This window comes from Pisolithus orientalis (genome assembly GCF_024613125.1).
Source record: "Pisolithus orientalis strain OTSU chromosome Unknown F5J12scaffold_56, whole genome shotgun sequence".
Lineage (NCBI taxonomy): Eukaryota > Fungi > Basidiomycota > Agaricomycetes > Boletales > Pisolithaceae > Pisolithus > Pisolithus orientalis.
The window spans coordinates 40,869-63,478 of record NW_026260837.1 but is presented as its reverse complement, the minus strand read 5'-3'; the positions used below and the strand labels follow the sequence as shown (position 1 = coordinate 63,478).

Genomic DNA, 22,610 nt, shown 5'->3' with positions numbered 1-22,610 from the left:
TCTAAACAGAGTGATCAGACTTATCTTGGATAATGGGTGTCCTCTGTATGATGATTTCTAACTCTGTAGCAACAGCATTTCATAGGGCAAAAAATTACAATACCTTATCATCACATACCATTCAGGGCAACACCAGGCATATTGACCTAACTTTTCTGCACTTTCTGTATCTCTTGTATGCTAGTCTATCTAAATACAGTGTATGGCATGTTGGTACTTATCTTGGAAAATGGGTATCTTCTGTGTAACAATTTGTAACTCTCATAGCAATGGCATTTCACAGGGTGAAGGATTACAATACCTTAACATTACATACCATTAGGGTGACATTGGGCATATTGACCTAACTTTTATGCACTTTCTGTATTTCATGTATGCTAGTCTAATCTAAATATGGTGCATGGCATGTTCATACTTATCTTGAAAAATGGGTATCTTCTGTATAATGATTTGTAACTCTCATAGTGATGGCATTGTACAGGGCAAAGGATTACAATACCTGATCATTACATACTATATAGGGTGATATTGGGCATATTGACCTAACTTTTATGCACTTTCTATATCTCTTGTATGCTAGTCTAATATAAATACAGTGCATGGCATATTGGTATTTATTTGGCAGTGTGAGAAGGGTGTAGCATGCTACAGAAGTTCCAGTGATGTCATTGATCACTCTACATACCTTTTCAACAGCATCAAAATCAAATCATTGTATTGATACCTACCATCTGTCAGAACAAGACATGTTTAGTTGATATGAGAGCACTATTATAACAGCCAGTTCACATAACAAATCTGCTTTGATCCTGTGCATATTCTGATCAATATTCTCCACAGTTCCATGTGAAGACCAAGATGGGAGCCTTTTTGCATCACTATCCATTATGGAATGGAGGGCAGACAGACAAGGTTCACAACCCCATGCATGTCTGCTATGCATATAGTAGACAATAGTGAGTGGTAAGTGTGACAGTGAATTGAACATTCATATACAGTATATCTTTGTCCAAGTCCCCATTGTCAGATGAAATCAGTCAGAGAATACTGTAGAAACAAGCAGAATGCAATACTACATAGTAGGGACATGTCTATACAGGCATCTTTGAGTATGCCCAGTTTCCAAATTTTCCTCCAGTATGCCACTACTAGATCAGGAAATTAACACTTTGACTATTTTGACTATTTCATGACTATTGTGACTATTTGTGACTTTTTTGGAAGGAATCTACTATCCATGCTTTTTTTGACCATACACAGCATTGAAGAATGAAAAGAGAGTGGAATCTATTAAGACAACTCAGGAATACTAAGTGGACAATATATCTAAGCCAAGAAGACTAGAAAATGTGTCAAAATTCAGAGATATTGAGCCATTGGTGTGATACACACTCTGAGAGAAAAATCACAATATCTCTTAGAAACCTCCATCAATTTGAATGTATGTGGTATCTACTGAAAGCTATGAATTAGATGGTTTGAATGAGACAAAAATCAGTGAGAACAGTGCTACCATTCCTGTGGGAACAAAGGGACCAGTGTTCCCACAGGTACATTACCCATCTCCAACAGGTATGACTGCACTGTTCTCACTGATTTTTGTCTCATTCAAACCATCTAATTCATAGCTTTCAGTAGATACCACATACATTAAAATTGATGGAGATTTCAAAGAGATGTTGTGATTTTTTCTCAGAGAGTGTGTATCACACCAATGGCTCAATATCTCTGAATTTTGACACATTGTCTAGTCTTCTTGGCTTAGATATATCATCCACTTAGTATTCCTGAGTTGTCTTAATAGATTCCACTCTCTTTTCATTCTTCAATGCTGTGTATGGTCAAAAAAAAGCACAGATAGTAGATTCTGTCCAAAAAAGTCACAAATAGTCACAATAGTCACAAAATAGTCAAAATAGTCAAAGTGTTAATTTCCTGATTGGTGCCTAATTAGCTGCTGTTTGAACCCACAGACTGCCATGGATTTTGGCACAGACCACCTAGGGGCTTGATGTGTGACATGGACAGCAGGTGATCAGTTGATCAATCAATGTCTTTCATTGTGTTCATATTTAGGATATGGGACAGGTGTGTACATCAACAATTTCTTCAGCATTTGTTCATGGCCATTTGAATGTTCTTGGTCCAGCGTCTTGGACAAAGATGGATCAGCTCATAGGTAAGAAAAGCCAAGTTCCAGTGGATACACAAGCACTCTGGACCCATATTGCCTACTGCTCCAGTGCACAAGAGTGCTTGATTTGTTTGGCCACTTGGATGTGCTTAGCAACTTTGTAAGTGGCACATTCTGAGGTCATTCACATTCATTAAGACCCCAATCCACCTGTCATAATGGCCAAACCCTAGCAGTATCAAGGATGCAATGACCCACTAGAATTTGCAGCCATAAATACAGCCAGCACATTACTGCTTCTGCAGACACTAGTGATTGGTGCACACTACACATTCCATAGATGGTATGGATCCTATCTGATCAGCGATCACTTGACAAGAGAGTAGATTGAAAACTCAATTGGAGTGAAATTGGGATGTAAATTCCAGTATTTAGTGGAGTAGAACACTCATCCACTCCCTTCCCCATTTCCAGTCAGAGTAAGTCAGGTGACCTGATTTCTGTCTGGATAGGACTCTGAGTTCCATAGGGAGGCCATGCACTCAGCTATTTCTGAACCCAGTGCTGTAGGTTTTTCAAATCCAGTTCAGGATTTAATGGCACAATTGGACTGCCAACTGTGAGCATATGCTTTCTGCTGTCTTATTTTGGCATATGGATATCTGATTCTAGTTGATTGCTCCATGTTGTGTCTGCTGCCCCATATGGGTTACATGCTCTTATATATATATGTACATATATCAATGTGCTCTGTGTGCACATCTTACCTCCCTTTCTCTTTCTCTCACTCTCACTCTCATCCTGCATTAGCATATACACCTTTGATTACACATGTCTGTCCACAATCCATCTTCAGTTTTGATCTTAGTATTCTCTTCCCTCCAGTGGTGAGTTTCCACCTTTTGAACATGCTATAGCATGGGTTGACAACTGACAAGGTGTCAATCAGTCATCAAGTTGCCATACTCCCTCTGTCTCTGTGCCATTGACTACTTGTAGTTGAGGGAACAATACCCTGCCCATGACACTACCATCCTCCCCACTGCCTCCATCACCATCATCTCCATTGCCTGCCTTGTTCCACCTACACTGCAGCCATCTGTGGTCAACCACAATGTTGCCTGACTCAGTCATTGCACAATTCCACCTCATTTGACCAAATGCACCAGAAAGACTTTATTATCTTGCATTCAATAAATTATTAAATAATATCTTTCCTCTGGACAGTGATTTCATGGTTGCAGTCCAATACCTCACACCAAACACCAATCTTGCAAAACATATCAAAAAGATAAAATAGCACACCCCACACCATGTATGGTATCCAATGGATGGTAGTGCTGAGTTTCCCTTGGTGATGAGGTATACATACATGTAACATATTATATTCATCACTCATTAAAACCCAAAAATGCGAAAATTGATACACTGGGACTTGTGATTCAATGGATACATTTGGCTACTCAAGGTGTAGGAGACTAACACCCAGTCTGAAGTTCTTGGGGTTGTGTTACACTCAAGTGGGTCTAATATAGTCCCAGGAGGTCCTATCATATGAAAAAAATCAGCACTACCATCCATTGGATACCATACATGGTGTGGGGTGTGCTATTTTATCTTTTTGATATGTTTTGCAAGTCTCCACAATTTTTTGCACCTTTTCCCATGTGCTCTCCCCTGAATGTATGCACTTTGGAATATTGTGGTGACTGCCAATAAGTATTCCAGTGCTGCCTAGATAGTCAGAATAGCAGTAAACAGCCTATAACCTGATGAAACCCCTACATACCAGCAGGAAGAGATCATGGCACAACACCTCAAGGTTTCTGCCCCACATAATGATCTGTTGATATGTTGTAGGTACAGAGCCATCCTCCAATCTGATTCCTTTTTAAGTGCCCATGTCAAATATATCAAACATGCAAGCACTTTTTTTGTCTTAGCCCCTAAGATACTTTCCAGTTTTTCAGAGCCTTTCAGACACTGCATGGATAATCAAATTACATGCAAATACACTCATTATGACCACTACACTATGTCAGATTACATTACCAGTGCCAAAAAGCCCAGAAAAATATTTTTCAGGGTGTAACACAGGAGGAGGCAATTGTGCCACTACACTTGAAGCACCCCACCCCAACCTATCAACTTTTGATATGTTGTAGGGAAACATGGCCCCTTCAAGGGGACACAATAAATAGATAGATATGTCCAATATATCAACAAAGCATTCGCTTTTTCTGTTTTTCCCCCTATCTATCCCACTTTGCAATCATTTAGGCCCATTAGGATGGGCAGAAAAGTGTTCATTTATGGTCTAATACACTTATAGTACATCTAACTATCATATACAGTGCCCACAGGGCAGGGACAGAGCCCAGGAAGGAAGGGAGGCTGGGGGCAATGAGGGCAGTGTGTGGGAATGTTGGATATCAGGCACATGCTAAATGAGGACATGTTTTGGGAGTTTTAGTGGCTGCGCTTTTTTATGCTTATGTGATTACATAAAATGCGGAGGAGTGGGGATTTGTGGGGAGAAACTCCCAAGGGGAGGGGGTGGGCAGATCTCAGATCTGCACTACTAGTATGCTGACACATCACTACTGGTATAAGGGAGTTAGGCAGTCTTGCATCACAGTAATGCTACAATTATCACACTTTGATGCATCAAAATGACACTATAGCCTGGGATGTTGAAAAAAGCATCTCAATTTTCAGGGTGCAGTGACCTTGTAAACAAGGTGATGACCATGTGACCTTTGACCAAACAAACTGCATGAATGTATGACTGCATAACCTACAACCAAATGAACTGCATGACCTTTGGACTGCATGAATGTGTGACTGCATGACTTCAGTGTCCCAGTGTCCTCCTAACCGACAATACTTCCCAACTTCAAAGATACATGCTGCATGTCCACATGACCACCAGAAAAAGTTCCAACTTTTGGCCGTACAGAAGCGCAGTTGTCCAGCTTTCCATAGGATGAGTGTATCCAAATTTCCCTCCCACTGGCCATGTTTGCTGAGCTCGCTATTCATACCTTATTGCATAATACGATATAGTGGTTGATTCATAATTCGGAACATTGTTGGCATCAGGCACTCCCTGCTATGACTAACACCAAAGTGTGTCACCTATTTTTCTAGTGAACTCCCCTGCGTAGATATTCACCCTGAACCCCTCTCAAACACACCGTGACAATTTCTTCGACATCTCCCATGCAGGAGAAGGCAGCCCTCTGGCTGTCCACTCAACATCCAGTTTTGTGCCAATGACCTGCTCACATTCACAGAAGCGATCCAAGAATACCATGATGCTGTTGATCTGAATCTAGGATGTCCACAAGACAATGTGAGGTCTGCCCACTATGGATCATTTTTACAGGATGAGTGGGAGTTGATCCATAAGTTAGGTGTGTCCTCTTCGCCTTGCCCTTGAAACACTTTTAGTCGTAGCAGAGTACTATCCCCCTCATCATATCCTTGTGTATACACACCACAGTCAATGCACCTCATGATGGCCAAATTCCGAGTTTTTCATCAACTGAAAAAACCATTGTTTATGCACAGATGCTTGAGAACACCTGTGCCCAAACCCTCATGTGTCACAGCCGCATCTGTCAACAACGTGGTCATAATACCAGTCTCGCAGATTGATACAAAATCCACGCTGTGAAAGAGGCAGTTCCCATATTTGCTCATGGAACATCTTGTATTGGGAGGATATTCAGAAGTGTTTGGAAGAAGCAGGGGTGGATGTGGTGATGTCTGTTGAAGGCCAGTCATATAGTAACCCTGGGCTCGCATCTGCTGCCTCTGGTACTGGAAGCTGAGATCGCTATCAATGCATCAATCTCAGCTGTGGGACCAAAGTTAAAATCATCCTCACATGGGCCACGTGTGCATATGCACTTACTTACTGCTTGGAAGCTTGATCTCAGATATGTCACCGAAATTACCATCATTGCATCACACCATCGGAATGACTGGTCACATTACTTCCTCTATTTACAACTCACGAACATTTTGTAGGGCCTTTTCTGATGAAGGTGGTGATATCAAGATAAGATCATCAATGCATCTTCAAACCATCCTTTGCCATATCCAGTACCTGAGGCTCACAAGTATCTTCCAATACTTTCAAGTTCTGGATACCACCTTCAGCACCCATCCCTACATGAACCTTCGCATCCTCCCCAGTCTTCATGAATGAGACCATCTTCCAGCCCTCCCTTCCAAAGAACCCTAACACAGAGCCCCATCTCCTCCTAGTATCCAAAATCCCTTTCTCTATGCTGCCCATCTATATCTTAACAGTACTTATGCTTCCCCCCCCATTTCCTCCAACTTTTCATGCCCTGCTCACCCCACCCATGCATGTGCCATCCTGTTCTCACAACTCATTGCCAAATACCTTTTCATCCACTCACCCAGACACCTCTCCACTGCCACCTAAACTGGCCATGTGACGAGCATGGCAACAAGGATGATCCCAGGCACCATCGTTGCAGGTGTAGGGAGGTAGGGGAATGAACAGGCTATGATCAAAGCCTGTATAATCCAGTGCCTGACACTGTCATTGCCAGCATTGACACTTGCGTTGTACCTGCGTATCATGCAACCCTTATCTACAAATCTTCTATCCTGGTACTGGAAGAAACTAGTAATTGGCATTTCAAGCTTCAGAAGGTCCATCTTGCCAGCAAGCCCATCTCCATGTTTCCAAACTTCTCCATCCCAACCAGTGGGATTTGGAATCACAGTGCGACTCAGTTTCTGCTAAGATAGCTAAAGGAGTTGGTAAGTGTAGGAAAGAATAACCCTAGATAAAATGCACCTTGAGGCGTGTGGTCAATGCCCAGGTATTGTTGGAAGCTGATTTCGCATCTTCCATGCATTTGTATGCTTTGGATAGAGTTGAGAAGGATAAGGCCTTAGTAAACCTGTCAATCTTGTGCAACTTACTGAAAGACAGATTCAACAAAAAGTTCATTGTCAATGAAACAACTGAACTCACCTCATGACTTGCATCACTACACATGCTCCCACGAGCTCTGAATGGAACTCCGTTGGTAGTATCAATTCTGCCGAGCCGTTGGGAGCACTTTCCGTTCAATGCAGTCTGTGCAGAAGGCTGGTCGATGGCCTGACAAGTAGTCAGGATGGGATATTCTTGACTTGTGGGACACTCTTCGGTGTGGGCACTGCGGTCGCATGGATTGTATTGGGGATTTGTGAAGTGGAGTCAGTCCAATTGAAAACATGAGTGGTGGGCGAGGCCAACTAGCCAAAACAGGGTGTAGTGATGTGTGGGGTCTAGCAAGGTATCAAAACTAACATTTTTGGCACAGGAACTAGCTTATGTTCCAATCGCTCGGAGTTCGGAGGTTGGGGTTTGTTTGCATTTCAGCCAGATGTGGAGCAATCATGTAACTTCATTTGGATGGCACTGTCGATGTCAGAGTCCAGCTCAATATCAATGTGGGGACATTGAGGGGCGACAATTGAGATGTCAAGTTGGGCGATAAACCAGCAATATAATGGGCACAGCATGATCCAGGGGAGCTATGGGCTCAGACAACATAGGTTGGCCATGTGCGGGTGGAGTCCCAAACCTCAGATGGCAATCCAGTGCATCCAAGGCACATCCTGGGCACAGAGCAACTTCTGGAGGCAAGCCAATGCAGGACCACTGAGGGGAAGTGGGAAATGGGATAGAGCCCTGAGAATGCCACCACTGTTCTGGGTGACAGTGCATCTGAAGATAGGCACAGGGATAGTGGTGGGCATTGGGTGTCGTATGAATTGACATGGGAGTCGGGTAGAAGGGAGGAGCATTGATTATAACATGGGTGAAGGTAACCGAGTCCTCGAGGGTCACTCAATGCGAGCCTTTTAAGAATGCTGTAGTGAGTGCCTACATAGAGAGCGCTTGGTGGCTATTTGGGCACATTGTACCCGACTCCTCTATCGCAATCATCATTACCATGACATCATCAGCTGGCCATTTGTGTGTATTGTGGGGCAGTGTGGGGCACAGGATCATGACACTGTGGTGGTTTCAATGTTATCACATGCTCTAAAGAGTATTCCAAAGTGAAAATAGCATATTTTCTGATGAATCAAATTACGAGACTCTTGTAAATCTTGATTTCAAGCAAACATATAAAATTTATCCAAAGTCTATATTGTGAGAAACATTGAGATGTGTATCCGAAGACAATTGGAAACTATATATTGCAAGAATGTCACAAGGTTATTGACAATAATATCTTCCTAAAGAGCTGGTAACAACAGTAAAAGTTGAAACCTGGAAATTGCTTTGTAGGGATGCATAATTCAATATTATGCAATCCATTCTGAGATTATCAAAATATAAGATTATCTGCATCATCAAAAGGTGTTACCAAAGTAAATAACTAAATATCAATTCTGAGATGCTCAGAAGACATCAGGCAGAGAGCAGGCCAATGATCAGCTGGTAACTGCCCAGTGATCTCCATATTAGGCATTCTTTTTGTATCTCCAACACAATTAAGCATATCTAGGCGACAGTATGATTGACTAATCTCTAGTAATGGTACTGGAAGGAAGCAGCAACCCAGGCAGCATGTAATATAATGATGGGGAGTGCACCCCCTTCATTGTTATAGTTGTAGGCAAATTGACCATTCTAAGGGATACACCTCATTTGGTCATTTTCATGTCTGGAGGCATATCAACACAGCTCACAAAGGTGATGTCTATATACAGATCCTACATCTGTCTATACAATGTGACTATACAAAAGCACTGAAGGAATGCCAGTGAATCGATCATGATTAGGCTGAATGGCCTATCTTGCAGCATCAATGAGTCACACAGTGATGATCAGGCAAACATCATATAATGGGAGCTGAGTCCCATTCTCTAATACCACCCCTTTCAGGGTTTTTTTAGTTTGACATTTACTGATGCAGTGAATTTTGCCTTTGAGCATGCCCTTCAGTATTAGGCAGTGCTGACCAGTACTTGTTGGGTTGGCAGGAGACAAGTTGCATGCCAGAATAGTGTGATGTTTGATGATGGTGCTTACAGTGCTTGAGGTCACAGTGGCCAACACATGCCCAGGAGGCACCACACCATGCTTCTCTGAAAAGAAATGATCTGGAATGGTGGTGTGAACCACTTGCTTGCCCAGGGTCCCATGATTGTAGGCAAGCCTGACTCTCAAGCAGACATGCCACTTGCTGAAGTTACAGAAGTCATTGTCAAAGAGCCAGGACATGCATCCTAAACAACAAAGTTAAGAAAATGTGTGGCAAGGGAGGGAGAGAATTAACATACCATAGTCAATGCTCTGTCACTCCTGCTCACTGCAATGTTGTGCATTGACATCATTGGGGGTGGTGACCCAGGGGTTGCTTGGGATTAATCCTGCACAACAAGCTAATGGAGTCCAGGTAAGTTCCCGAGCAAAGGAGTGAAGAGGAGACATGATGTACCAGAGGGCAGCATGACCTTGAATACTCTTGGCTGAGTCTGATTCATATTCACCTCCATATGATCTTTGACATTACACACTGGGCCCTGCTGATGCACCTTCACCCTTGACCCTTCTGCACTCCCCTCACCACCATAGTGGTGGAAAAGGCTTTTGAGCTGTTGAGTTAGATTCATGTGCCCTGATGGAGCTATTGTGGTCACCCTTGGACAGCAGTCCACTTTGTTGTCTAGTTCATCTTCCTTGTCTTCCTCTTTGTCCTCTTCATCCTCCTGTGCAGAAATATCCAGATATCGAGAAGCAGACATGCTCATTCTTGGATGCTTTGCTGGGTGTAGAGAGCAGTGGGATCTGTGTGAGCTTTTGCTTGATTGAGTGGTTAGTGAGGGATCCAAAACCTAAGGTGAACATTGGCTTATGAGTCTGTGATGAAGGAGCTTGGGGGGAGAGGATGATATGGGAGATGTCACCTGTGAGATACAGAATGAATTGGTTTATGAAATTGCATTGAGAAGTTTACTTATGGGAGGAAGAAGCTTGAGCAGGGGGGGGATCACATACACCTGGTGGATGTCAGTAAATTGTGAGGATTTAAAGATCTACTTACTAGAGGGCTCAACAATGCCACACTCAGCCATGGCTGCCCTAATGACCTCAACAGCAGTACCCTCCTGAGAGGCTTCGAATACTTGGTTGAAGATGGACTTCCACTCATCGAACTGGTACCTGTCACTGAACTTCTCCATCCCCATCAAGAATATGCTGAAGGAAAGGCTATTGTCAGTTGCCCAATGCAAAACCAACTGTCATGTGGCAGCATCTTCCAACAAGGGAACTACTGGGCTACCTTAGCTTGTTTGAGCTTCTGTGCAGCATTGATGGCATTTATCCCCATGCCCCCAGATTCAACATGATGATCTCAATCAGGTCTAACCATTCCTCCAATTTGAAGGTGATGCCAGCAATGGCAAGCTTGATTTCGATGTTGAATAGGAGGGTGGTGTCAGTGAATTCTTTGTGCATGAACCAGAAAGGTGAATGCCTTGTCATTGAGGAGAGCAGCAGTGATTTCGACCTTTGGCCCCATTGATAGCAGGGTTGTTGTAGAGCTGGAGGTAACTAGTGAGCAGTAAATAGAGTGGAGGGGGAAGTACTAACGAAGCAATATAAGGTGATGATTTCTGCTATTTGAGGGGATGGGCACTAAGCTTGGCAACCAGAACTGCTATTGTCCTGGACAAGAGGACAAAAAATGGTATCTTTTGATGTGGACAATAAGACTGATCTAGGGGTATGTAGTCAGATTGATAGCTGAGTATGCAGCATACATTGTGCTTATCTTTACTCAAGCATGCACAATTTCATTATATCTTGGTCTACACTGGTATTATTGAGATTCTGTAATGCCCACTTTGATAAGTTACTACAAGCTACCTTAATTATTATGGTTGACAGTGTCTACATATATACAAATGCATGTTTATTGGGTTAAATGCTCAACAGCACTCAGACATTGTACTTTGAGTTGCCAAGTCACTGTCACAGTGGCAATCAAGTCAGATGCTGCTCACAATACCCTACCATGCATGTTTATTGGGTGGAACACTTGAACTGCAATGAGCAATTGTGAATTGAACATTGTGCCAGTGACTTACTGCAAAGGATATGACATGACTGTAGGATGCAGTTAGTATGCAGGTAGCACTGTACATTGGCCACTTACCTGTGGGATGGTGAAAAGAGGGAAAAAGTGTTCATGAGAAAGTTCACCACTGATATACTGAATGCAACTCATGATCACATGGTAGCCACTTAAGCAAAGCACTAAACCTGACACATGCACATGATCATGAGTTGTGCTTAGTACCTTACAACTGTCTAATGGCAGCAAAGGCAGCACAATGGAGAAAAATGTAGAAACAAATTCATAGATACAAAATTAATGCAACTCATGATCACATGGTAGCCACAGCAAAATTGCACAACACACACACCATCAATCTCAGTATTGTAGGTTAGAACATGCAGACTCAGTGTGCATTAGGTTTAGGCTTAGTTCATGAGCACAACACAATAAAGATCTCATCACATTCATACAAGACAACATGAAAGATGGCATGCAGTGATCATCTATACAATAGGGCATACAAGTGGATATGTGGGTGATAGCTATAAGTTGGAGCAGGATGTATGCATATGATGGATTCTAGGCACAAAGGTACCAGGTACTTTGGGCTGACTGTATCCAGCACATTGAGCACCCACCTACAGTTTGAGTCTGACAGTTCACTCAGGTGAGGTGTCTCTTCTCACCTTTTGCCAGTGCCTTGATGAAAGGTACTTGAGATGAAGGTGAATCATATTGAGAATGGGCCAACAGTGCTCATAGTCCTCAAGCCATGGGAACCATCACCTGGCCTAAAATGGGTGAGTAAATTTGCTCTGGACACAATAAACAACCTACAATGCCAGTGACTTTCTGAACAGCTTTGAAATCCTGGTAGCTCCTGCTTTTCGTCATATTGAGATGCTTCTTCACTGCTGTGTGGATGACTCACTGCCAAGTCTTACCTTAGTGAATGATGCACATTGTCTAAGACATACATACCTTGACTTTATGCATCTCATTGTCACTCCATCACAAGTGCTCCTCAAGGTTGTATCCACACCTTCCCAGACAGCCTACCTTGCCAGGTGGTTTCTGAATTGTAGTGGTAGGCTCAATAGATTTGAGGCTGGTGCACATAATGTACCTACTTTGTACTGTATCATATGACCAAACAAGTTTGACAATTGGCCATGTTGCACAGACCAGCTAAAGTTGAGCCCACCTCTGAGTTGTCATTGTGTCACACAGCATAGCCATGATCATTGGATGTCACCATACTGCACAGTGTGGCTGAGGGGTTACTACTATATACATCTTGCCTGGATAATCCTGGCATGGATTCTGGCAAGTTGGGAAAGGTCTGGTACTAACCTGGTCTGGGCTCACTGGCATGAGCCCAGCATGTGTCAGCAATTGCCAGTGGGTCAGAAGGCATTCCACTGTAATTCTATTGGGTTGGTATGAATGCCAGGCTAATTCCAGTAAGCTGGGACAAATGCTGGGATAATGCCGATAAGCCAGCAAACATACTGGTCTTATGCTAGTGGGCCAGCACAGATGCCAAGGTAGTGATGGTCAGTTGGCATGGATGCTGAGCTAATTCCAGTTGGCCAGTATGGATGACAGCCACCACACTATTTCCAGTGGGTCAGAAGGCATACCAATGTACATCCATTGGGCCAGTATGAGTTATGGCCACTTCTAGTATGCTGGGACACATACCAGCCTTATGCAGGTGGGCCATGATGGGTGCCTGGATTATGGCAGGTAGTTGGAATATACAGCTAGCCAGCTTTCATGCCAGTATTAGTAAGCCAGGACCCATACTGGTATAGTGCAAATATGCCAGAATAGAGGATAAGCTGGTGGTGGTTTGTGGGCATGGATGCTCATCTAATTCCAGGTGGGCCAGATGGATCACAGCCTCCAGGATATTTCCAGTGGTTTGGAAAGCACACTAGTGGGATTCTATTGGGCTGGTATGACTTCCTGACATTTCCAGTTAGCTGGGTCAGATCCCATGTTATTGCCAGTGAGCTGGGATATCTACTGGGCTGAATCTAGGGGACCAGCAGGGGGCCAAGGCCAGTGACAGTTGGTTGGCATCAATTCCTAACTAACTCCAGGCTATTTACAGTGGTTCAGAAGGCATTCCAGTGGGATGGTATTGGGCTGGTATATGTTCTGGCCAAATCCAGTCAGCTGGGTTAAATTCCCAGTTGATGACCATGACCCAGGACACCTACCAGCCACAATATAGTGGGCTGGTGGCAGTTGTTTGGCATCAATTCTGAACCAACTCCAGTTGGCCAGGATGGATGACACCCTCTGGGCTGTCTACAGTGGTTCAGAAGGCACTCCAATGGGATTCTATTGGGCTGGTATATGTTCTGGCAAAGTCCAGTCAGCTGGGCCAAATTCCCAGTTGATGACCATAACCCAGGACACATACCAGCCTTATGATAGGGGACCAGGACAGATGCCCAGCCTATGGTAGTTGATTGGCATGGATGCCCAGTGAAGGCCACTTAATGTTACCAGTGTAGATGATGGGCTAGTCTTTTGGCATCCCCTGGTGAATGGATGAGCCATACAAATAGTGTCCCATATATATTGGCTCAGCTGGGAAGCTATTGTCTATGGGGCTTATATATCAGTGGCCCATGTAATAAGGCTCAGCTGGACCTGCAGTGTTCCATTTGGAATGGTAGGAGCATATTTCAGTGTGCTATGTGCATCACCCTCAGCCCAAATAGGAGTGCCCATGTACTATGGAAGGCTTATAGTCCATTGTACCATGTCCTTGGGGTGGGCCCAGATATTATGATCCCATAGGACAGGCTGGGTGAATACTCCAGTGTTTCATGGTATATGGGAGGCCCACGATATGGTGTCCCATCTGTCTCAAATCAGCCCATGTATTATGATCACCAATCTATGTGGTCTGGCACATATGCCATGGTCTCATGCACAAAAAGCAAGCCAATCTCCCAGTGTGCTGTCTGACTGGATTTGGCTCAAGTTGAAGTGTTCTGCCAATTATGGGCCAGCCATAGTCAATATTTGGGGAGGTATATGGAAAATAACTTGGCTTGGTATGGCATATAATATCTATAGAACTACCTTTACATGGATCCCCTATTGGATAAGTGTAGGTTATATGGAATGTCCCACCAGACCTGCAGGTGTCAACCAAGTCTGGACATTCTGAACTCTCATCCAATCCCCATGGGGTATCCCTATCCAATTGTGTATGTTGTCCCTCATGTAGTAGGCAAAGCAACATCAGTTCCCACCCACAGAACTAACCCCATGTTGAAGAAGCCTGCTGGAAAATGCAACTACAGTGCCAGGGTTGTAAAGGAACTGAAGGCCAAGCATGGGGATATCCAATACACAATCTTCATAATCACCAACCATGACCAGCATGTCATACCAATCAGACCATGAGTGTGGGTCCTGGTGAAAGGGTGTGGTCTGGTTAGAGATTATGGAGACATTAGTAAAAACTGATGGCCAGTGCTGCAAGGCATCATGCATATCTTGGTTATGCTGACTTGACCATGTGTCCAATGACTGCATGGCTTGCCTTCCAGTGTCATACAGGCCTAGGTGCATAATTGAAAGCTCACTGGAGAGGATGCAGCCAGGAGGTAAGACTGCTGGGACCATTCATGACCAGCATCCATCTGCAGGTCAGTGGAAACTGATGGGGAAAAGTTCATGGTCTGGATGCCACTTGAGAGACATACCCCTGAGGTAATATAACCATACCATATGCCCCTGTTGGTGCCTGGCTGGGAAAACTCCTGGCACCCTGGTGACCATGAAGTGTGATTGAAATATTCAGCATTTTTCTGCCAGGAGCCACTTGTCATACTCTTGGACATTGCATGGTGAAGGGGGTCCAGAGTGGCAAGCATGTGTGTCTGCAGGGATGCCTGAATAATATAGAGTGTAAAGGAAATGTTTGAACTGACTTGCAAATCATCAGTGATGGCACTGGGAAGGTACCACAATGCAATGGTATCACTGGTACCAAGGATTACCATAGGTTCATCCACAAAGCCAGTGAGACTTGATGGATGCGCTGCCAGGTGGCCTGCCTCCTGGGTTTCATCAACCCCCAATTCCATAGCTGAAAGGCACTCAGAAAGCCAGATCAGATTGAAGCTGCTTTGCTCTGCAATACAATTTACATTTGACTTGACATTCAGCTGGGACATCAGCTTACTTCTATTATTGTATGCCACATGCATGCTGGCCACTATCTGATTCATAGTGACAATGCTGTGTGTTGGAATGTAGAGTGGAGGATCTGGTTTTGGGGCATTCAGTCCTGGGAAGGTTTGACTGGAGAATTCCTGGTGCATATAGTGTGTAATATCCCAGGTGGCACTGTGATTTATTGCCATTAAGAATGGAAGACGATATAGCAAGCACGGTGTTGATGATGGGTTATCTGGTAGCTGTAGTGTGTAGTATGGAACTGTGGCTATGTATGCTGGTGTTTTCTAGACCATAGTGAAGCTGCCATGGTTACACGGCATTGGTAAATGACCATTCTGGCCTTTGAAAACAGGTGCCACCATGGTGGCATAGTACCTCCAGCTTCCACATATTATTCCAGCATGGTATGGGTACCAAGATAGAGGCAATAGATGGCAAGTTCTGCTATGGCTCCAGTGCTAGCTACACTTCCCACCACACCAGTTCCATTTCATGGTGTTCATGTTCCTTTATACACCATGCCAAAGCATTAGATGATGGACCAGGGCCTTTCAACCTAATTTTGTACTCCACAGCCATTGAGAAAACATGATGCAGCCTTTTCCAATACAGGTCTGGCAGTGCCAGTAATGCATGGATACAATGTTCTGCTATGGGTCTGGCACTAGCTACACTTCCTATCACACCAGTCATATTTCAGCATGTGGACCTTTCATTATGCACTGTCCACAAGCATTGGACAATAGCCTGGGGCCTTTCCAACTAATTGCCTATTCCACAGCCATTTAGAAAATGCAATGCTGCCTTTCCCAGTACTGGTCTGGCAGTGCCAGTAATGCATAGATACACTACATTATCAACATTAGTCTTGTTCAGATTGATATCCAGCCACTTGGCTCATGATAACTGCTGTGCTGGGATAGGCCACTTGCTATTCTGGCCTCCCAGGATGTGACTATTGATGATCTCTTATCTTGTGGTCATCACATGTGTCAGCCACATTGCTATGTAATAACATTTGCACCCAATCCAACTCTACTCTGAATCACCATGGATGTCAGGACTGCTAATCTATCCTACCTCTCCATGATAATCCAATACATTGGTGTCTGATTTAGACAGTTCACATATGCTTTGCAGCAGGCCAAGAACCCAAGTGATCAACTGCCAGATGACTGGTATCAGCAGGTTCAGGTGGAAACAGTGAGTTTGTTGAAATGGATGCTGGTTCGCTGTGTCACACACTTTTCCACAGCATATATTGAAGCAGGCCCTGGCTACCTGCAACTCATATGGGACAATCATGAAGGTCCCATATGTTGCCAATGAACTGCTTTGGTGGACAGCCATACAAAATATGGGAGAGACTGCCCTGCTGGCATGCATCATGGAGTTGAATGTGCTGCAGGTCAAAAGAGGAGAGGTGAGACATATGATCCACACCAGTCCTATGCCACATACCTGGTGGACAAGGGACCCTACCCATCTGGATGGGTATGATCATTGGTCATTGGAGGAAGTTTTGCAGGAGGCCAAGGAATTCTTTGTTGGGTTTGAGGTGTGTGGTGGTCATTTTTTGATCATTCCATTGAATCCATCCATGCCATAGGGAGGGAAAGTCAGCCTCCCACTGCTGTGTGACATGCACCAGATGCCATCAGACAGCATTGGCCAGTTGATTGAAAGCTGTGATGAGATGATCCATCAGGAGGAGGAGGAGATTCACCAGCTCCATGGTGTGATGGAATTCTGCAGTGAATGGCTCACCCTTTTTGACAGGCTTGGACAAGTACAGGACCAGCTTGAGGACTTCTGAGAGTTAGCCAGCCAGTGTCACACACCAAAGGTGTTTGGTGAGGTGGACATGGATACAGCTGATGAGTGGAGGTGGAGACCATTCCCCTCATGCAAAGAAGGACAGCCAGAAATGTCAGCAGTCATCCCTTACACAAGAACAAGTCATCAGTGCCAAAGAAAAAGAAAGGGAGCAAGTTAAGCACTGGTTAAAATTCTTAAGCACCCATGTATGGCATTCCAGTTTTTGACATATCTCCACTGTTTCTGCAGACTACCAAGACCATTCCCACACTTGCTTGTAGTGCTTGGCCACGTGATCTTACCTTCCAAAATTGGAAAGGATTTGTGCACTCCACATGTTTCTACAGCACTCCCTCCAAAAGATGCTCATTTTGCTAAATTCTTCTGATATGGCCACCTCCACATCAGTCATTTCACTTGTCCCCTTTGCTAGGGACCATGGCTACATATATTTGCCAGGAGTTCCTACCAGCTTCCATCCTGAAGCATCCTGGTACATCCCACCCTCATCTGTGCCCTCTCAGCCCATCCAGCTTGGATAGTGTGTTCTTTTTGTCAGTATGACCTCTAGGAGGATGTTCTTTGGTCACCTCAGGTCTAGTCATTCACTTGGAAAGGTCTTATGTGGTTGTTTCAGTCTCTCCAGTCCAAGAAGCATATGGATCCTTCCTCCCTACTCCCTGCAATGTCTTCATACCAGTCTCATCCATCATTCTTCCAAGATTGCAACAGCTACAGTATAATCTACTGTTCTCCACTCTCCCTGATTGCATCCATGATGAGTATGATGCACATCTTGCCTCCTTGTTGCAAGATATGGCAGAAGACACTCCCCCTTCATCCTCTCTTCCAACAGAGCCTCATTCATGAAGTTTTTATTTGCTTCACTGAGAGGATGGTTTGGGGGGGAAAGTTGCAATCCTCTATGCTCCTGTCACCCCACAGACCCCCAAAGCTTGACCCCTGTTGACATCTGACTCATCCTGTCCACTTTTGGATGTACAATATTGGCATCAGGTCAGCGCTGCCTCTCTGTCATCCCACCTTGGCCTAGAAGCAATCTCTTTGAGATGTGACATGCACAGCCTCCCCCTAATGTGATTCCAGTGCACTTTCCCAGTTTCTGACATTACTTGACTCATACTTTGATGTTCTGACTGTCTCTGACTCACCTATTGCCAATACTTACCAATCTTTTGACTTTGCTTACTGATTCTTTGCCTTTTGGCTTGCTAATCCTTACCAATGCTTTCCAAGATGATTACCCTTTGCTTACATTCCTTACTCATCAGTTACCAATCACTTACCAAGTGTTTGCACCTTGTTTTCCAAGGGAAACACCCCTGTACTGTATATAAATCACTGTACTTAGATAGCAAAAAAAAAAGAAGACATGTCAGAGAGCCCCTCTTGCTCACATTTTATCATCACTCAGTAATTCATTCAGCAGCTTTGATAGTTGAGACTTTATTAAGGGTCTAACTATTGTCTACTTTGCTTATGCTTGTCTATCATCAATATACTTTGCTCCAGGCCCTCCCTGAGCTCAGTGCAGCTTAGAACATCAAATTAAGTTGCCATCCATCCTTCTGTAGGCTGACAGCAGTCTACCCTATCACTTTCTATCACATTCTTGCTCCCTCTTCATCAGGAGCACCCCCAACCCTCAGCACTTGTCCTTGAGTGTTGTAGCTTGCAAAAACCCATCCAGGTCAAAGGTTCTACCATCCAGATACCACATAGGCACACCACCACTCACTCTGTTTGTCTTTTGTGTTGGTTTTGGTTGGTTTTCACCACTGAACCACACTTTGACTCACACCAGGAGCCACCAATCAGTAGGGTGCTGTCCTCATTACACATCTCATTAGAATCTTGATATGTAATTTCCCCAGTTTCATACTATCTAGAGATATATGCACATTACTCTTCCAATTCATATCTTGAAGTACATCCTAGTGTTCTGGGTAAATCTCAATACATCTGGGACTGCCTAGCCATATAACATGTGAAGCTGGTATTGCCCACTGCCAATGCCTCCATATGCTGGCCACTCCACAATTTCTCCTTGTGTAAGAAGAGTTTCTGTGTCCACCCAGTCTCCAGTGTGAGTAACTCTAGCTCTTCTTCCCAGCAATCCCATAGCACTTTTGTATGCAGCCAGTTGACTCAGTAAACTATGATAATTCAGTCAATATTTCACACAAGCCCAATTGATCTACCTACATTCTGACATCCTGTCATTCATGGCAGAATCCCAGGGAATGTCCATGGTCCAAAACCAGGCCAGAGTGTCATCACAATGACCTCTTGCATTTGGGTCTGCAATTGTGGCACTCACAGTCAGGTCTGCCCTATTCAATTCTTGGTATTTTCCAAGAATGTCCTCCCCAGCCCCCAGTGCAATGAGTTGCTTTTGGCACTGGCAATAGATGGCAGCATGCTGCTGAACCATTGCCTCTGCATTGGATATCTGCCCCCATGCCTGGGTTGTCATTTTGTAGTTCCCTCCTTTCTGGACATCTGTACAAAATATCACAGCCTTGTCCATGAGGGCCAGATGCAATTCATGCAATGCATCATTTGCCTGGCCCTGTCTCAGATGTATTTCCTGTTCCACAAGACTGCCAAGGCCAATGTCATGGAAATACTGTACTCTGATATATGATGGCAGTGGAACATTGCTGACCTCCTGGTGACCAGGACAATCAGGGAAGAACAGATCATCAGTTTCATCATTACTGTCCCCATCAAATGGGGCTATACTTCTGGTCCTTTGCCTGGGGTTAACTTGCCAGTCATTTCCAATGAACTGGGCTGCTCCATGTACTAGTGCATCAATCTGTGATTGCAACTGGTCTGCCTCAGTTGCCCTGGTGTCCATCTGTTGTGTATCCATAGCAAGCACTATTTGAGCCTGCTCAACCTTTAATGCCCATGCAATCCAAATAGCTGAACCATGTGAGCTGCTGAATGAATGGTTGTTATGGATTAGGTCAATCTCAATGGCTTTTATGGTGGGTGCTACCATGATGTATGTATGTTATGGGACAGATGATACAGTTGGCCCCCTTACCCTTCTCCAGCCAGACTTCATATATGTCCATGGCCTGCAGAGTATTCTGCTGGCATGACTGTGCCACAAGTTCTTGTTCCACCCATAACTGACACAAGCCATCTGGTACCTTGCTATTCAACTTGTTGAATTTATCTTGGATTGTTGCTAATGACTGCTTGGCAACCTTGAACTTCTGTTTCAATGCCAATGCCATGTGCAAGTAATCAAGCAATGGTCAACCAGCTACTGTGATGACATATGCATCCATATCATTTTGAGGAAGTTACTATCATTCATTTGGAAGTCCAGCAACTCCTGACAGTGTGCTGTCACTATTCCCCAGGCTGATGGTGAGATTATGTTGAGAGAAGACCAGAGGGTCTCCCTGATTTCACCATCCACCTGGCTGGCACCTGGAATAAAGTTTGGAGTATATCTGGCAAAGCACTCTGTCTGATGGCCATGGACATGCCATAGTCCAATGCTGGGCTGAATCTGTAATCTGGAAGGCAGAGAGAGATATCTATTTTCCTCAAGCCAGTGGGCCAAGTTCTTGCTATACTGACAATTGATGTCATAAAAGGTTATGACTGGTTGCTGGGGGTCCAATCCATGGTGCATGGCATGGACCAGAGCATAATCCATATTGACCTGCATGCTATATTCTTAGTCATGACCAGGGACTATGAATTGATGTGTACTGCACTCCCTTCTGAAAGTCAACCATTGCATGAGGTACAAAACAGCCATGCCTTGCACAGGCACATCCACCAATCCTGGTCAATTCCAACTTATTCCTTTGTGCATTTGCTTGATTAACAGCCCAGTGGTCATTGCAGTCAGATTTCTGCATGACACAATCAGTCCAGTGCCTTTGGAGAGATCATGGTGCACCAACTTCTATTCGATTTACAGTCCCAGCAAATATTCCTTGTATGGAGCTGATGTGACTATGAAGCCATTTCCATCCATGAACCAGACCTCTTTGGCAGCATTCTTGGAAAGCATATGCTTGGCCTTGAAGTTGCCATCCATCACAAAGGTCCTAGCAAACCACCAGCTACACAAGTCAGGCTAACAATGCCTTTGCAATAATGAATAGAATATGGACTCAGAGAGATTGATATCCTGATCTGGTACATTGATCCCTGGTTGGGGACAGGCAGGGCAGAAGAGGACAAGTTCACCAGCCTAGGGATCAGGTGACTGTTGATGGAATCCCTGCCATTTCAACAGCTTTAGGAGCCTCCACATTCTTGACACCCTGAGCAATTCCCTATACCTATTCTTCAACCAGCATGAGCAATGTGGCATATGGTATGCCAGGGGTGATTGCACTCACTGGCACTAGGTGAGGAAACATGCTTGAGGTGACTCTCTGAAGTTTGCTATAATAGTTCATGGTGGAGGTTCCACATTCAACATTGTCCCTGATGAAGTCATCCAGCACCTGGAAAGTGAAAGCTGTCCTTGGTGCCTTAGTCATAGCTGGGAATAGGCCAGCCATGGTAAGCTGAAGATGTGAATCCTCAGACCCAGGGCAGTTGCAATACTGCCACATTGCAAAAGTGCATGCCACCAGTGTCCACAGCTGTCAGATAGTTTCTATCATCCAGTGGGTTGAGATGTGCCAGTCATTGACTCTCCTCAATGTCCTCCCACTCTTCATCTACATGGCTGGTAGCATCCTCCCAAGAACCTTCTCCTGCCAGGCATGGTGCTCTGGCATGGCCCCAGTGTAGCACCAAACCAACCTATGATATCAGTCATCACAGATGATGGGTTGAAACCAGAACTCACCAGCTGTAGAGTGAAGTCTTCAAAGAATCTTCCATTCCATTTTTGTACCTGATGGAACAGTCTGAGTTTGTGATGCTTGATGCAACATGTTTTACAAGACAATGGGCAATGAACACAGTGCATGCATCTATATGGTTCCCCTTCTGCTTTACACACAAAACAAGCCATGACATCAGGTGGGGCCTCCATGTCCAGGAGCACAGACAGGTATCTACTCTTATAGGGCAGCCACTCTTCCAGATAACTGTTCTGTAATACCATAAGGCACACATTGCCAACACTAGGGATGTTTGATAATGCACACCTGGCTTTTTGGAATTCTTGATGTCCTCAGTGGTGATGCACCATCCATGTAGCAATATAGGTCAGCATCATTACCCTGGACTAAATTGGGTTCCTGGATGCTCAAAGATCCTGCCCTAGTAGGTGATTCATTGCTTTGGCTGGTTGCATATCTTGCCTTCTTTCTCAGAGT

At 44.4% G+C, this 22,610-nt stretch overlaps 8 protein-coding genes across 8 annotated transcripts; 3 read left to right on the top strand and 5 right to left on the bottom strand.

Annotated features, from left to right (window-relative positions):
- Positions 1–5,384: 5,384 nt before the first annotated feature.
- On the top strand, positions 5,385–5,794 carry F5J12DRAFT_727458 (uncharacterized protein; the record flags this gene model as incomplete). Its single annotated transcript, XM_051741806.1, has 2 exons — positions 5,385–5,545; positions 5,599–5,794. Coding segments are annotated over 2 exons (357 nt in total), but the record flags the coding sequence as incomplete, so codon positions are not given.
- Positions 5,795–5,864: 70 nt separating this feature from the next.
- Positions 5,865–6,602, bottom strand: F5J12DRAFT_786398 (uncharacterized protein; the record flags this gene model as incomplete). The annotated part of the gene is made up of 5 exons (XM_051743437.1): positions 5,865–5,975; positions 6,058–6,123; positions 6,157–6,177; positions 6,249–6,432; positions 6,568–6,602. The coding sequence occupies 5 exons, from the start codon at positions 6,600–6,602 to the stop codon at positions 5,865–5,867; spliced, it is 417 nt and encodes a 138-aa protein (XP_051595360.1).
- A 2,106-nt stretch (positions 6,603–8,708) lies between these two features.
- On the bottom strand, positions 8,709–10,670 carry F5J12DRAFT_786397 (uncharacterized protein; the record flags this gene model as incomplete). Its single annotated transcript, XM_051743436.1, has 7 exons — positions 8,709–8,810; positions 9,213–9,409; positions 9,494–9,553; positions 9,622–9,892; positions 9,927–10,090; positions 10,228–10,382; positions 10,555–10,670. The coding sequence occupies 7 exons, from the start codon at positions 10,668–10,670 to the stop codon at positions 8,709–8,711; spliced, it is 1,065 nt and encodes a 354-aa protein (XP_051595359.1).
- Positions 10,671–12,920: 2,250 nt separating this feature from the next.
- Positions 12,921–13,726, top strand: F5J12DRAFT_786396 (uncharacterized protein; the record flags this gene model as incomplete). Its single annotated transcript, XM_051743435.1, has 4 exons — positions 12,921–13,038; positions 13,133–13,261; positions 13,367–13,404; positions 13,490–13,726. The coding sequence occupies 4 exons, from the start codon at positions 12,921–12,923 to the stop codon at positions 13,724–13,726; spliced, it is 522 nt and encodes a 173-aa protein (XP_051595358.1).
- A 718-nt stretch (positions 13,727–14,444) lies between these two features.
- F5J12DRAFT_786395 (uncharacterized protein) lies at positions 14,445–15,644 on the bottom strand (the record flags this gene model as incomplete). Its single annotated transcript, XM_051743434.1, has 6 exons — positions 14,445–14,468; positions 14,539–14,688; positions 14,862–14,957; positions 14,982–15,170; positions 15,210–15,412; positions 15,464–15,644. 6 exons carry the CDS (start codon positions 15,642–15,644, stop codon positions 14,445–14,447), a joined length of 843 nt encoding a protein of 280 aa, XP_051595357.1.
- Positions 15,645–16,762: 1,118 nt separating this feature from the next.
- Positions 16,763–17,275, top strand: F5J12DRAFT_786394 (uncharacterized protein; the record flags this gene model as incomplete). The annotated part of the gene is made up of 2 exons (XM_051743433.1): positions 16,763–17,017; positions 17,069–17,275. The coding sequence occupies 2 exons, from the start codon at positions 16,763–16,765 to the stop codon at positions 17,273–17,275; spliced, it is 462 nt and encodes a 153-aa protein (XP_051595356.1).
- Positions 17,276–19,251: 1,976 nt separating this feature from the next.
- F5J12DRAFT_727450 (uncharacterized protein) lies at positions 19,252–19,732 on the bottom strand (the record flags this gene model as incomplete). The annotated part of the gene is made up of 2 exons (XM_051741803.1): positions 19,252–19,445; positions 19,504–19,732. 2 exons carry the CDS (start codon positions 19,730–19,732, stop codon positions 19,252–19,254), a joined length of 423 nt encoding a protein of 140 aa, XP_051595355.1.
- Positions 19,733–20,578: 846 nt separating this feature from the next.
- On the bottom strand, positions 20,579–21,896 carry F5J12DRAFT_907522 (uncharacterized protein; the record flags this gene model as incomplete). The annotated part of the gene is made up of 5 exons (XM_051748947.1): positions 20,579–20,891; positions 21,249–21,409; positions 21,476–21,526; positions 21,599–21,622; positions 21,678–21,896. 5 exons carry the CDS (start codon positions 21,894–21,896, stop codon positions 20,579–20,581), a joined length of 768 nt encoding a protein of 255 aa, XP_051595354.1.
- Between the last annotated feature and the right edge of the window lie 714 nt (positions 21,897–22,610).